General features: G+C 27.5%; 1 protein-coding gene across 1 annotated transcript; it reads right to left on the bottom strand.

Moving 5' to 3' along the window:
* Window positions 1-575: 575 nt before the first annotated feature.
* LOC122499596 lies at window positions 576-14,362 on the bottom strand. The gene is made up of 6 exons (XM_043608043.1): window positions 14,258-14,362; window positions 3,421-3,699; window positions 2,876-3,265; window positions 2,362-2,811; window positions 1,053-2,194; window positions 576-891 (listed from the first exon to the last, which is right to left on the bottom strand). Exons 1-6 carry the CDS (start codon window positions 14,360-14,362, stop codon window positions 717-719), a joined length of 2,541 nt encoding a protein of 846 aa, XP_043463978.1. The 3' UTR covers window positions 576-716.
* Window positions 14,363-14,749: the final 387 nt, after the last annotated feature.

The following is a 14,749-nucleotide window of genomic DNA, read 5'->3' as shown; positions in this document are numbered from 1 at the left end:
ATCCTTTGAAGACGGATAGTTTCCATTTTTAACAAATTTGTTGAAATGAATATTGATTGATTCCAACTCTTTTTTTGACCAACCTGCAAAAAATAAAGCTTTTACATTGGTACACTTTACATCTCCTTACGAAGATGACTGACAAGTTTAGATGAAAAGAAATATTGCATTATTTTTACTTACCAGATTTTTTATTATTTCGTTTTTTTGGTGCTGTAACATCACAAGAAGTGATATTTTCATGAAGGTTTAGGTTCAAATCTGAAAAGTTATATATAATATATATAAATTAGTTGGTGATTTTTTATAATGTGTCATTTTAATTGTTCTTTTACCGATATTTTTTTTATTTGATTTTATAATCTATTTTATAACTTTGGTTCTTGTGCTTAAAAGGAAGAAAAATTATATATTTACAGAATAAATATTATTTTCCCAATTTTTAAATTTTTTTCAATTATTATTTTCTTTTGTAAAAAAGTAAAATTTTACTTGGAGAAAAAAGTTTATATAAAAAATAAAAGAAATTCTGTTTTGTTTATATTTTTTATGTTTTGTTTACCATGATTTATAGGTTTGTTTATAATTTTACCTTTTTCATAATCTTGAGCAGTACTGGAAGATGCATCATTGTTGACAATTGTTTCAGTATCGATTGGTTCTGAGATTTCACCTGCATGATCTGTAACCAATTTGACAAAATGAGCCATTGCAAATCAATACAATAAGATGTGTTTCTCACCTTCGGCGCATTCTTCAGCGTATTCCAAATTTGCATTGAAATCAATTTCTGCTAAAGACTTTCCTTGGTACTCCACTGGCAATGATCCTCTCTCCATTAACATTAATAATTTGGAAACTTTGGCTGTCTGATATAAGTCAACTGGCAATCTTAAAATAAAAGTAACTAATTATTGACTAATATAAATATTAATTTTAATTAATTAATTATATGTTTAATTACAAGAAAAAACAATTAAGAGACTTTAACAAACAATTATTGAAAAGTTAAAGTTACACACAGTAAAAATTTTGTTAAATTATTTACTTACTCATAAAATTCAGCGTGAGTTTTCTCAGTATGACCCATGAACTTGGAAAATTGGCGCGATTCTTCTTTGGACATGTTTAATATTTGAGCAACAGTTGCGATCTGTTTTCTTAACTTATTGCTCGACATTGCCTCTGGATATTGTAAATCAATTCTTTTAGTTAAGAATCGAATTGCCACATCACCTTGACCCCATTTAATTTTACTGTCAGGAATAGCAAATACGTAATTGTTTTCAAGAGAAATATATTTTTTTCTTTCTTCTAATAGAATTTTGATTAATTTTTGTAGCAATTCCGGCACTAGAATAACTACAGCTCTTGATCCCTTTCCACTATTCACGACTCGCTTGTATTTTGTAGTTAAGGCATTTTCAGAGTCAGTTAACGCTTTTTTAAAATCTGTGAAATTCGATCTTGATTCCCTTTCATAATTTTGTACTTTTAAATATTGAACGTCCCCAATTCGTCTTCTATTGAAAAGAATAACTAAACCTAATACGCAATGGACGAATGTTTTGTAAGTTACAACATCGTCCACGCAATTTTTAAATTTTTCTTCACATTCTTTAGCAAGATTCAGAGTTTCGTCCCTGAATTTTTTTATGTCACTTACTAATGGTACCAGCAACGGCTTATTCCAACGTTTTTCTTGCAAATCTTTGTTTGCAAGAGAAGATATTTCGTTGTTCCAACTAGAAGTAATGACATCATTGAAATGATTTAACTCTCTTAACCTTTTCTCACGTTCTTCTTCATTTGAAATGCAGAATCCTGAACTACCTTTTAAGATTAATGCCTTTAGCAAACAGCACATATCTTTTAAATATGTGCCCATATGTGTTGCCAGACTAGGTGCATTAAATGTTCTTTCTACTGGATCGTAGCCTGAAATTTTTCGTGCGGCTGTGAGAATTTGGTCCACATTTTGTGGTTTGATTAAATCTTTAAAGAAAACAGAATTGTCATTTACTGTTTCTCTGAAGGCAATTAAAAGTCGCGAAAGTTCGCGCATTCTATTGCTACACGCATATTCCTTTCGTTCCCTTTTGTGCTTTTTCAAGTAATTATCTCCAAACTGAACAATTAGCAGATCTTTTTTAGCTTCAAATGCTATTTTATCTGCTTTCATTATATTAAAAACCTGAAAATAAAATATGTTATCTTTTACATTTATTTCATGTTAGGTTATATTATTTAATAATGTCAAACAATATTTTAAAATTCGACAATCAATTAAAAAACATTTTTTTCACTTTTTATCTATACATAAATGTTAAAAACTTAAATTGTAAAGCGTGTTGCACGAACCTGTTCTTTCACAGCTAATCTAGATATGACATTTGTTGGATCTATAGAGCAAGCTGTCAAAGTTTGTGAATCCGTTAAATAATTGCGGTGATTCTCCTGATTAAATGCATTTGTTTTAAGCCCTTTTTTACTGCAAACTAGGGAGTGACGTGTCAAATAACTTTTCTTTATTAACGCTTTACAGTAAATGCAGGGATAAAAGGCTGATAATTTGAAATCTGTTGTTTGTCTCTGTGGTCTAACCGTACCATTTATATATAAATCAAAGTTTGTTTGTTTTCTGAATGAGTCAAAAGCCATCCTTCTTTCTTTAGTTTTTTTTGGTAAACTAAGCAAGCTTTTGATTTCCTTTTCTTCTTTATGCATCCTTTTCATATGCCTTACATAGTTTTTTGATAAAACATCCTCGGAACAAAATGGACACCATGATAACTTATTTTCTCTTTTTACCTACAATATGAATTAAATTACAAAATGTTTTATCATGTTTTTAAATTTAAATATAATGTTTTACCTCCATAACTTCAGGATCATTCTCACGTGACAGAATTTGTTCTTTTATATTACTTACAGTAAGATTTTCAGTGTTATCAATCTTATTATCAACGTTTTTACCATGACAAATATTGACAGCACCATCATCAATAAACGAACCTGATGAAGAACTTGTTTCTAAATAATTGTCTAAAATAAAATCCTTATCCCGATCATCATCAATTGTTTCAAAACTCATTGAACTAAAGTCGTTATTGTTACTGTCAATGTCTGGTGTTATTGACTTATTTTCATTAGGTGTAGTTCTCTCGTCGGGTGTTATTGGCATATTTTTTAGATGTTTCTCTTTATTTTCCTCTGTCAAAGATATATTATTCTGTTGTAGAATCACAAACGAATTAACAGACATCTGCAAAAAGTAAGAAATTATTTTTTATCAGAAATAATAAATCAAGTAACTTTTTCACTTACGTTTTCAAATGATGAATTTGAATTTTCTACAATGCTCATAGACAGATTATTTTCTATTTTACTGGTTTCCAAAATTTCATAAGATTTTTCGACTTTTTCTTCCACTGTGATGTCCAGAATACAAGCACCCTTTACTACATCATATTTTTTTATTAACTCGCCAATACTTATGTTCTGAGTTGTACCAACTTCACTATCGCTTTCCTGAAATTCATATGGATCTTCAACGAATTCTCCTAATGACTTATCCAATGCACAGCTTTCGATTTTCTCATCTTGCTTTTTAAATAATGTATCATTGCTGATATTTCTTCTTACGTTTCCTGACTCATTTTCAGATGACACATCCATGGAATTATCATTTATCCATTTCTAAAATACATGAAATATTTAAAATGAAAGAATTTTTAAATTACATAACAAGGTCTATTAATAGTAATTTTGTACACACTATTGTTTTAAAGAAACTTACTTGAACTTTAAGCAACTTCTTACTCTTTTCTTTAACGCTGTCATACGTGATTATCTTTTTTTTTCTCTTCCTTAAAAAACACAAAGAATAAAATATATAAATATATCCAGGTAAAATTATTTTTTGTTTTTTTAAATGTTAAACCGCATTTTTTCTCATTACTAGGACACACTATAATTATTTTTTATGCAGTTTTTTGGCGGGCTCTGAAATCTAGAGGTGAACCACAGAATATTTATAAATAAACCTTTTGTATTTTTTTAAAAAATTCAGAACTTTGTTTTAACACTGCTTGTTATTTCTTTCATTTTTATTCAAAACACTAGCAAAGTTACAGTCTTCGACGGGTTTTATGTTATTATGAAGATAATTTATTGAAAACATTTTACCTAAATGAAAACATTAATAAATAATTCCTGCTATTTGCTCCGACCAACTTAATAATGAGACGCATGACTATTCCTGAAATCTTATTTGACATATTAGTCATTTGGCATAAAACCATTTACCATAAATTTCATTTAACAAAAAATCTATTTGGTATAAAAAACATTTAATTTGAAACTTATTTGACACACATTTCATTAAACATACAATTTATATTGCAGAAATGGCATTTAATATGATATCCATTTATTATATATTTCATTAGACTTAAAATTTATATAACATATATGTCATTTGACATAGAATTAATTCAACATATGTTTTATTTGAAATAAAAATCATTTAGCATAATTTACATTTAACGTAATAATGCAATTGACTTGAATTTTATTTCACATAAAAATCACTTAACATATATTTCAATTGACAGAAGTGTTATTTGACAGAAAATTAATTGAAAGTAAAATTTGTTTAACATATACGTCATTTGACATAATATACATTTAATAAATTTTATTTTGTCCTAAAATTCATTTGCAGGCCTCGGATCGACTTTTGTAGTTGAAAAAAGTCGAAAAAGTCAATTGTAATCTTGAAAAAAGTCGAAAAACTCGATTGAAATCTTAAAAAAAGTCGATTTTAATATTTTGAATATTTACAATTAAAATAACAAACCAATGTACTTTACGAACATAGGGTTTATTATTGCAATTGAATAACAAAATTTTGACATAAAAAGTTATCTAATATTTTATAAAAAATTTTAGAAAATAAAATGATATATATAAATTTTACGCATAAATGTTTACAAACGAAATACATTATATTATGATAATAATATTAGAATAACAGTAATTAATAAAATCAATAATACTTTTCTTATTTAAGATAATGTTTTTCAACAAATATTAATAATGGGTCAGAAATTCTCATTTAACATAAATTTCATTTTACGTAAAGTTCATTTGACATAAAACCCGGTAAGAAGCGAGGAATAGAAAAAGATTAAATTTCCAGAAATATTCTGTTAAACGAGGATTTTTTAATCTTTCTGAATAGGCGAATTTCAAAAAAACCCAATTCCTCTGTGAACAGCAAAATATCAGAAAAATTAATTCTTCTCTATTGCTCGTGTCAATGAGATGATAAAAAAGAATTAAAAGTTTGTATTTTTTCGAATGCGCAAAATTTTCTGCTTCTCAACGTTAAAAAAATACAGAATCCTATCCTTTTGAATCGACAAAGTAAATCTTGTAAAAGCGAATTAAAAAAAATAAGAAATAGCTATTCTTTTCAATTGACTTTAAGCGATTCTACGTAGTCAATTCAAACGAATAGAAATTGTTTATTCTTTTCAATTGACTGCTTCGAATTTTAGAAACGCATTAAGAGGAATAGAACTTTTGACAAACAATTTGAAAAATTTCCAATTATTTGTAGGAGCTCCTCTAGTTATTGTCTTAAAATAAAACGCAGTGACAGCTATTTTTTGCGTCGTGTGAATTTCAATGTGATTTCAGTGCTAAATTATTAAAATGAAATATTAAAACTAGTGAAAATATGGTTGAAAACGCACAGTGCTACGATAAAATAAAAAATTCTCTTATTGAAGTAAATGAAAGAAATTTTCAAGTGTTCAATGTTTAACGTCAAGTTTACAAAACCTAACCTTCTTTTCAAGTGAAGTATTGAGTGATAGTAAATCAATTCAGTAAAATAGAAATTTCTACTGATTTGTTGTACTCTCTCACTCTTTTGAATGCGCGTTTCATATTTTGGTGAAGTCAATTAAGAATAATAGATTTTGCTACTTTTCCTTGCATTTAACAAAATTCTCATTTGACATAAAAATCATTTCACCCAAATTACATTTTACATAAAAATATCGGCGCGAATTTTAAAAGTAACCAATTAGATAATATCAACAACATTGTGATTCGACAATTTTGAAATTCGCGCCTACACTTTCATGTCAAATGATCTTTGTAAAATGAACTCTATGACAACTGAATTTTATGTCAAATAAGAATTATGTGTAATGACTTATCCGCCAAATAGAATTTATATCAAGTGAACTTTGTGTCACACTCAGAGAAAAAGTTTATTTCACTTAACCAAACTGTTTAATTAACCTATTTTATTTGTCACGATAAAACAATTTTGTTGATTTAAGTAAAAATTTGGTTCATTTTAATAAATACGTATAATTTGTTTCGTTATTGAAAAGAAATTTTTTATTAGAAGTTGTTTGTTTCATTTAACCAAATTTGTGTTTTGAATAGAGAATATTGTTTAGTTAAATACAATTTGTTCGACACAACACACAAATTTGTTTGATTTTACCAAATCATTTTATTTGAGTCAAACAAAAATATTTGCTTGTCTCAAAAAGTACATGTGTGAATTTAAAAATGGCGATCTCACTTGTCTACAGTCGGCGTTCGCGTCAAATTTATTAGTTAAATCGGTAAAACAAAGAAACAAAATTATAAGTGTCGGTTAAATAAATACATTGTGTTCATTTTAGACTTACTGAATATTTAATTTGTACCAGTGAGAAGAATATTTACAGAAAGATTTTGTGAAGTTTTCAGTAAAAAAAAACTTTCGAGTAAACTTTTTTCTAAGTGCATGTATAAAAATAAAAATTATATAATATGTTTAATGTAATATAAGCAAAATGCTTATATGAAGAAATATACAATATTTTACTTAATTGTTATTTATTTTCCTCTAATAATGTTTTAGTTTCCTAATTTAATATTTTTTAGTACACATATTATTGGTTAATTTATGATTTATTATATGTATAATTTTAAAATATCAATAAGTATATAATAAATTAACCAATAATATGTACTAGAAAATATTAAATTAGGAAATTCAAATATTATTAGAGGAAAATAAATAACAAAATTAAGCAAACAAAAATATTTATTTAAATGAACCAAATACGTTTACTAAAACTATTTATTTTAATCAAACAAATCTTCTCTCTTAAAATAAACAAATTTTTTAGTTATATTAAATAAAAATTTTTGGTTAAGTGTAATAACCATTTGGTTAATACAAATAAACGTATTGGAAGAAATTATTTGGTTGAATGAAACAAACGTTTGGTTGACTGTATAGCAATGCATTTATTTGGTTGATTCAACCAAAATTTGGTTGTTTCGAACAAATTTTTTTCTGAGTGCAAATGGGATTTATACCAAATGAAATTTACGTCAAGCGAATTTTATGTCTACTGATATTTATGTCAAATGGATTTTGTATCAAATGAGAATTACGTTAAATGACATTTATGCCAAATGAAACTGATGTCAAATGAATTTTATGTACAATACATTTTATAACAAATAGAATTTACGTTAAATGAATTTTATATCAAAGAAATTTAGGTTAAATGATTTTTATGTTAAAAGAAATTTCTGTTACATTATTTTTATGTCAAATGGGAATTAAGTTATAGAGGAGTTTTTTGTAACATAATATTTGTGTTAAATGAATTTTATGACAAATGATATTTATGTTACATGGTTTTTGTGTGCAATGAAATTTATGACAAATAATGTTCATATTATGTGAATTTTAAGTTAAGTAGTTTTATGTCAAATTATTATTTGGTCAGAAAAGATTTCGGGAATAATCATGCGCCTCTTAATAATAACTGGTAGAAATTATAATTTAAAATTTTTTTTTAAATAAAAAACAATTTTATTTATTTATAATAATTAAAGTTCCTAGGACTAAAAGGAACGTTATTATATACGTTGCGTACTTCAGCATCGTCCTGAATAAGACGAATCAACTTCCATTGGTACTTTTTTTATTATGAATGTTTAAACGTTACACTTACGTTGCACATGTTAATTATTTTTTGGGCTCTGGACGTCATTTTAAATACGGTTGTAAGAAAAAAATTGTATCTTTTCTTGATATTTCTCGCATGAATTGGAGCACAAAAGCCAGTTGTTTTCCCGCTAAAAGTTATCTTACTGATAACAATAAATAATTTTTCTTAGCACTTAATGAATTCTTGTTACTTCATAACACACACACACACACACACAGGCGCACGTTCTTGTTATGTAAACCCGAAAATAGTTAAAATTTATTAATAATTTTTTTCACACTTCCTTTACACTTGACACTTAACATTTGCATGTTGTTTAAAGCGCAGAGAATATCAGACTGAACTATTGCTTTTCCGGTAATAATCCTCACGTCTGCTCAAATTTAGCTGTTATTAAATAGCCATTATAAGAGGTTTAAAAACCAATTAGGAAATCGTACCTTTTGTCTGAGAGTGGAAGATGACCTAATATAATGCAACAATCGATTTCAAACGGCAAAGGGACCGTGTACAAATTACGTAAGGCTCTAAGGTGGGAGGGGGGTCCAAATTTTCCTTAGGGTCATTAGAAAAAATGGCGCTAATGTATGCAAATATTCTTACGAATGGGGGTGGGTTAAAATTTCGGAAAATAGTTCTTACGTAATTTGTACACGGTCCCAACGGACCTTCCCACTTCTATGGAAATAAAAATTATTATAACGCACATAACAACTGAAGTAGTTATTAAATAAATAACTAAAAAATAATTGTTTTAATTAATGTAAATAAAAATATTAACTTGTGTTATATTTTTTATTAAATTTTGAAAGAAATTCATTTTTAATCCCTAATTAATTAAAATAAAATTTTTTATAAGAAACAGTAGTAAAATAAAGGTTAACAAGTAATAATATATAACCTATAACTGATTTATTTAAAAATAAATCAAAGTAATAATGGTTTTAAATTGATATTTCAAAATGTAAATTCATTTTTAAATAAACCTAGACATATGTGACGCTCCACGAGAAAAGGGACCTTATTTACTCTTGTCATAAGGTCCCTTTTCTCGTGGAGCGTCACATATATTTTATATTTTAATAATATTTTATATTTAATTTTTATATTTACCTTCAAAACAACAATGAACTTAAAGTAATTGATTTCAAATACTTCCCTAAAATCAAATATGATTTTATTCTATAGCAAGATATTCGACTTTAATTTTCATATTTTTAAATTTTTCGATTTTATACAAAAAACATTTCAGCGTTCATAGTCTATATTCACAATAAATTAAAGAACTCTCTAAATATGAATAAGTCAAAAATCTTCCACGTAAAGACTCAAGTGCAGATACACTTGAAATAAGTGAAATTTCACTTATTTTAAGTATACATGCACTTATTTCTTATCTGGAAGAATTTTGAAACATGAATATGTGCATATTAACTTATTCAAATTTAGAGAGAATGATCAATTTTTAAGTTGATAATATAAGTACTATAATTTGAATATTTTTTAAATCAATTATTTTCAAAATACCTAAATAAATTATTTAAAATAATGAAATTTATAGAACTTAGAATTATTTTTCAAATTCTTATTGATTAAATAATAATAAAAAAATGCTGACTCCAAGATAAAAATATTAAATATTATTTAGTGTTCAGTAGTAAAACTACCTATATGATTTAAAAAATGTAATATATATATGCAGTAGTAATAACATTATTTTTAATTTAATAATAATAAAATTATATTATAAATTATTATAATATAAATATTATTATTATTACTAACCAAACAGTATAAAAAATTTTGTAATATAAGTGACAAGTAAGATATTGAAAAATGGATTCATTATCCACAAGTGCATGCTTCACATTAATTTCCAAAATTCAGTTAGTGAACAGAAACTTCTAGGCATGGTTAAAAGTCTTGTACAGTGTTGCCAGATTTCAGAGGCGAGAACGATACGGCTATATCAGTGTTTTATGAAATATATAACAGAGGTGACAACGTCGCGTATGTACCGCAAGGTATAGCGATACTAGCGCCGGTGATATACACTCAAACTAGGATGCCGTCACTGCAGATACATAATTAACTTTGTCACCTCCATACGTATTTTCGGCAAATGTTTTAAAACGCTCTTATACGTCGATCTGCATTGAAAATACAGCAAAACGTTGTCACCTCCGAAATCGGAGGTGACAACGTTATATATGAGGCGACTTCGTCTATTGTATATTTATTTCGGAGGCAGCAACGTACAGTCTATACATATATATATATATATATATATATATATCCTTAAATAACCGTGTTGAATCTAAGAGCTGCTAGTTTTCGAGGACGAAAACGGAATTTCCATGGTGGTTTGTTGCGCCAATATTAGCAACATAAAAATTATAAATATAATAACAAAACATATATTAAAAATGTTTAAAAATCATTGAAACAAAAATTTAAATTCATTTTATTTCAAAATAATATTTTACTAAAACTCGCTTCAAGTTAGATTGCAGCAGGTTTAAGATCGCGTTACCATGAGGAATTCCCGAAGTCAGCAAAACGACACTTAGAATACAGTGACTTCACTTGGCAACTCACATCCAAAAGAAATAATATAATTTTATTGTTTCAAAAATAATTTTAATTCACGTAAGATGCAAGCCCTTGAAGTCAACACGGATAATGAAAACGTATAAAGGATTATAGAATTTAAAATTAAATATAATACAATCATTATAATTCAATTAATTATAATTATTGTATTGTAATTATTATGATTTTAAAATTTATAATTAAAATTAATATAATTAAAATAATACCGCATTGTAATAGACGGGCATCGTGCGAAGAAAACAAAGGTTGTGTTCAACGACGAAGCGCTCTCTCTCGCTCTAACGGAATGTTCGCGACTCTTTACTCCTATAGCCACAAATGCACGGCGGGTTCTCGCTCGCTCTCATTTAAAATTTAACATAGAATACATACATACCCCGGGATCTTTATGAAATACGCATTCGCTTATGTTCCTATACCTATCCTCTCTTTACCCATTACACTTCCCAGACCTACAAGCTATGCTGCCATGCTAACACCAAGCATGTGCATTTCTTTTGATATCTAAACAACTGATCAATTCCAGATCAATATTGGGACAATTGATTTAATGTTGGAATTGTAGTAACCTTTAAAGGGTTACAACATAGAATGGAATTTCTATTTTTGAAATGTCCTTTATTTCCAACTTACATTAATCCTATTTTCAGAGATTGATAAAAAAAAAAAAAAAAAATAATAATAATAATAATAATAACAAATAGACAAATTAATATTTGTTTCCAAAATTGAAAGAATATTTAAAATGTTCTTTCCTAAGAATAAAAGAAAAGGAATGCATTTCAACATAATGCACCTGCAAAATTGCAAATTCAGCAATTTCGGCATAGCAACAGGTCCAACGCCCTGTCCCCACCTTTCCACATTCTTTCCGGAAGCAAACTATAAAAACACATTAATTACCCATCTAAATTGAACAGTACGGTCTCTACTCGCGAATAAGCGCGTACGATTAAAAATCCCAGGCAGTCTCCCGTCCGGTAACTAGGACACTTTATTGTTTGTATTGTCATACCTACAATATTGTTCGGACGAAAATAAAATCCAATTTACTCCGAAGTCCGCGGAGGCAGCCTAGAAGCCGAATCAGTGAAGATATATTTTATCTTGTTGAAAGACCGGCCGGATCCGCGAAATTTCCGCGTCCGCCCTGTGTTTGGTGGTTTAGGAGTTAGAATAAGAGACAATTTGTGAAAATTTGTTTAGCGCCCGTTGACGAGTGCGACGGTAGTTTTTAAGTGCGAACGCCAGGACGGTAAGTACCAATGTATCGTTCCAGGCCAATTAAATCCATTTTCTACCTTTCCTAAAAATTGTACGAGGGGCAGATAATTCGAGTCAATTTAAATTTAATAAATAACTGTATAACTGATATATTTTAACTGTTTTAAATTTCTTTATTCCTTCTTGAGATCTGATAGGGTAGATTTTCCGAATTTTCTAGGAGAATCTCAGCTTCGTGGATATAAATCGAATCCCATAATAATAAACAAGACCTTTAGTCTTGTCAGTTTGAACTTCCGAGAATCTTAAAAATAGGACCAACTTAAAAGTCTACTTTAATTTTAACAATTAATAAATTATCAATTGTTTTAAATATTAAATATTTTTCTGGTTCGTAACAGTGGTTCGTTTTGAAATGGAATGCCCCATATGTATATTATATACTACGCGCATCGCGCGACAACCCCCTCTTTTTACTTGGTTTCATCTTCATTTACTTACACTATCGGTCAAAATTGAGAGACCACTCATTTTCAGGTGATTAAAAAACACTTTAAAATATAAAATGTATGGAAATTAAATTTTTTTTTCTTTTTTGAAGGATGATAAAACATTAAAAATAACAAGATCTTTTAAAAGTCATTTGGCCAATATTTTATTTAGATATTTTTAAAAAATCGGCATTTTCAATGTTTTACAAAAATTTGAATATCTTCTAAAATAATGAAAGCTTTTTAATGATCTTAGGTTTATTCTAAAGCTCATTTGCTACACTATAAGAATTGCTTATAGCCATTAAAGTGTAATTTTTTGTAAAAAATGCAGGCCGTCAAACTTGGACCAAAAAAATTCAAATTTTTTAAAACAATTTCTCTATACTAAAAACTATTCTAGAAAATATATAAAGTATCATATGGTGTAGATTTTTTAAGAAAATTCAATAAAGAAATACGTTTGATTTTTAAAAATTATTTTCCTGTTAATAAGACTTTTAAATTTTTTGAATTTTTAAAGTCCAAGTTTGCCAGCCTACATTTTCTAAGAACAACATTAAACGTTAATGCTTATAGGTAATTCTTATAGTGTACCAAACTGCCTTTAAAATAAGCGTAAGATCATTAAAAAGCGTTCATTATTTAAGAAGTTATTCAAATTGTAAAACATTGAAAATGACGATTATTTAAAAATATTTAAATAAATTATTGTCCAAACGACTTCTAAAATGTTTTATTCTTTTCGAAATTTTATCATCTTTCAAAAAATGTACAGAAACTTTTCTTATGTTTTAACTGTTTTTAATTCGCCTGAAAATGGGTGATTTCTCAATTTTGACGGGTAGTGTACATCTTGTCTTTTTTCTGCAGAACGTCTCGTCGAGTCTTGACCCGTAGGTGAAAACTGTCCTTAAAATTGACCTAAATTTTGAGAGCAAAGAACGTGGGAGGGAGTAAGTGTTTTGCAGGTAGCCTTAAATCAGATCTATTTTGTATCTTTGTTGTTGTAAAGAGACGTGTAAATTATCGAAACTGAGTGATGATTTTATCCATATAGACAAATAGTTATACATTTTGAAGTTCGGGTAGTACTCTGTCAACGAGTCTTTAGAATGTGGATGGAGAGTTTTTTAAGCCAAATGGAATTTTATTAAATTTATAATGACCAAATAAAGAGGAAAAGTTTTTTTTTATTTTGATTATGGATCCATTAGTATTTTATGGAAGCCCATTGTAATGACTAAGATTGAAAAATATTGTGGGCCTCCAAAGTTGATCTAGGATTTAAGTTATGATAGGAAAAAGATATGAATCTTTTATTGTTTCATCATTAAGACGTCGATAATCAATAACCATTCGCCATTTCTTTTCTTTGTTCGAGTCATATTTTTTGTGCACAATCCATACAGGTGAAGTGCATGGTGAGTCGGAATTTTCGATAACTTGTCTGTCTAGTAAGTCTTTGGTTTAATTTAAAATGATTAATATTTCAGCTGGTCTGTATTGTTTTTAAAAGACAGGGATATCGTCGCTTCTTTGTATGTTGTGTGTTACTGTATCAGTTACTCCTAGTCTGTCACCATTGATTTGCAAGATTCCTACTTATCCTACTTATAAAACAAGATAAACGGACCTACAAAATTAAACATGGTCCTTCAGACCTTAGCAGCTTTATACCTCCCCAAATTAAAAAATAAGGACTATCTTAAAAGTCCCAACCAATTTGACCAATTTGAATTATTATTTTCTGGTTTGTAACAATTAATATAGATAATTATTTTATTAATATTTTTAACAAGTAAATACAATTTAACAGTAATCAAAGATAATTTTTTAAAATTAAAAATAATTACTAGTTAAAGAAAGTTTCTGATGAAGTTCTACCTTATCCGCGCTTATCAGAATTTCAGGTTGAATATTCATATTAGATAGTTTCTTGACTGTTTTTGCTTTTTGAGTTATTATTTCTTCTTGTATTATACCCTTCATGTTATACTTGTTATATTCTCCTCTTTTTGTTATACCCTTTAAAGTATAAAATAATAACTTCTTATTATGATATTGTAAAACATCCTTTAATAACCGATGTAAACTTAAACAAATGATAACAGTTGAATATTTACCTATTTTTCTTTAAAATAAATTAAAGAAAAATTAATAAAATATATAAAATAAATAATAATCAATAAAATATACAAATAAAATAAAGTAAATAAAAATAATATAAATTTATTTATAATTTTAAATTAATATTGGTCAGTCCACTGGCTTTCGTCTGTGGCTGTTGCAGCTATCTATAATTTTAAATAATCTGGTTTCGAAATATGTAAAGCTAGAAGACTTCCCGAGTCCATTTACCATACTATTATGCTCTAA

The sequence above is a fragment of the Leptopilina heterotoma genome, unplaced genomic scaffold, assembly GCF_015476425.1.
Source record: "Leptopilina heterotoma isolate Lh14 unplaced genomic scaffold, ASM1547642v1 Lhet_17, whole genome shotgun sequence".
NCBI lineage: Eukaryota > Metazoa > Arthropoda > Insecta > Hymenoptera > Figitidae > Leptopilina > Leptopilina heterotoma.
This window is presented reverse-complemented; position numbering and strand designations above follow the sequence as displayed.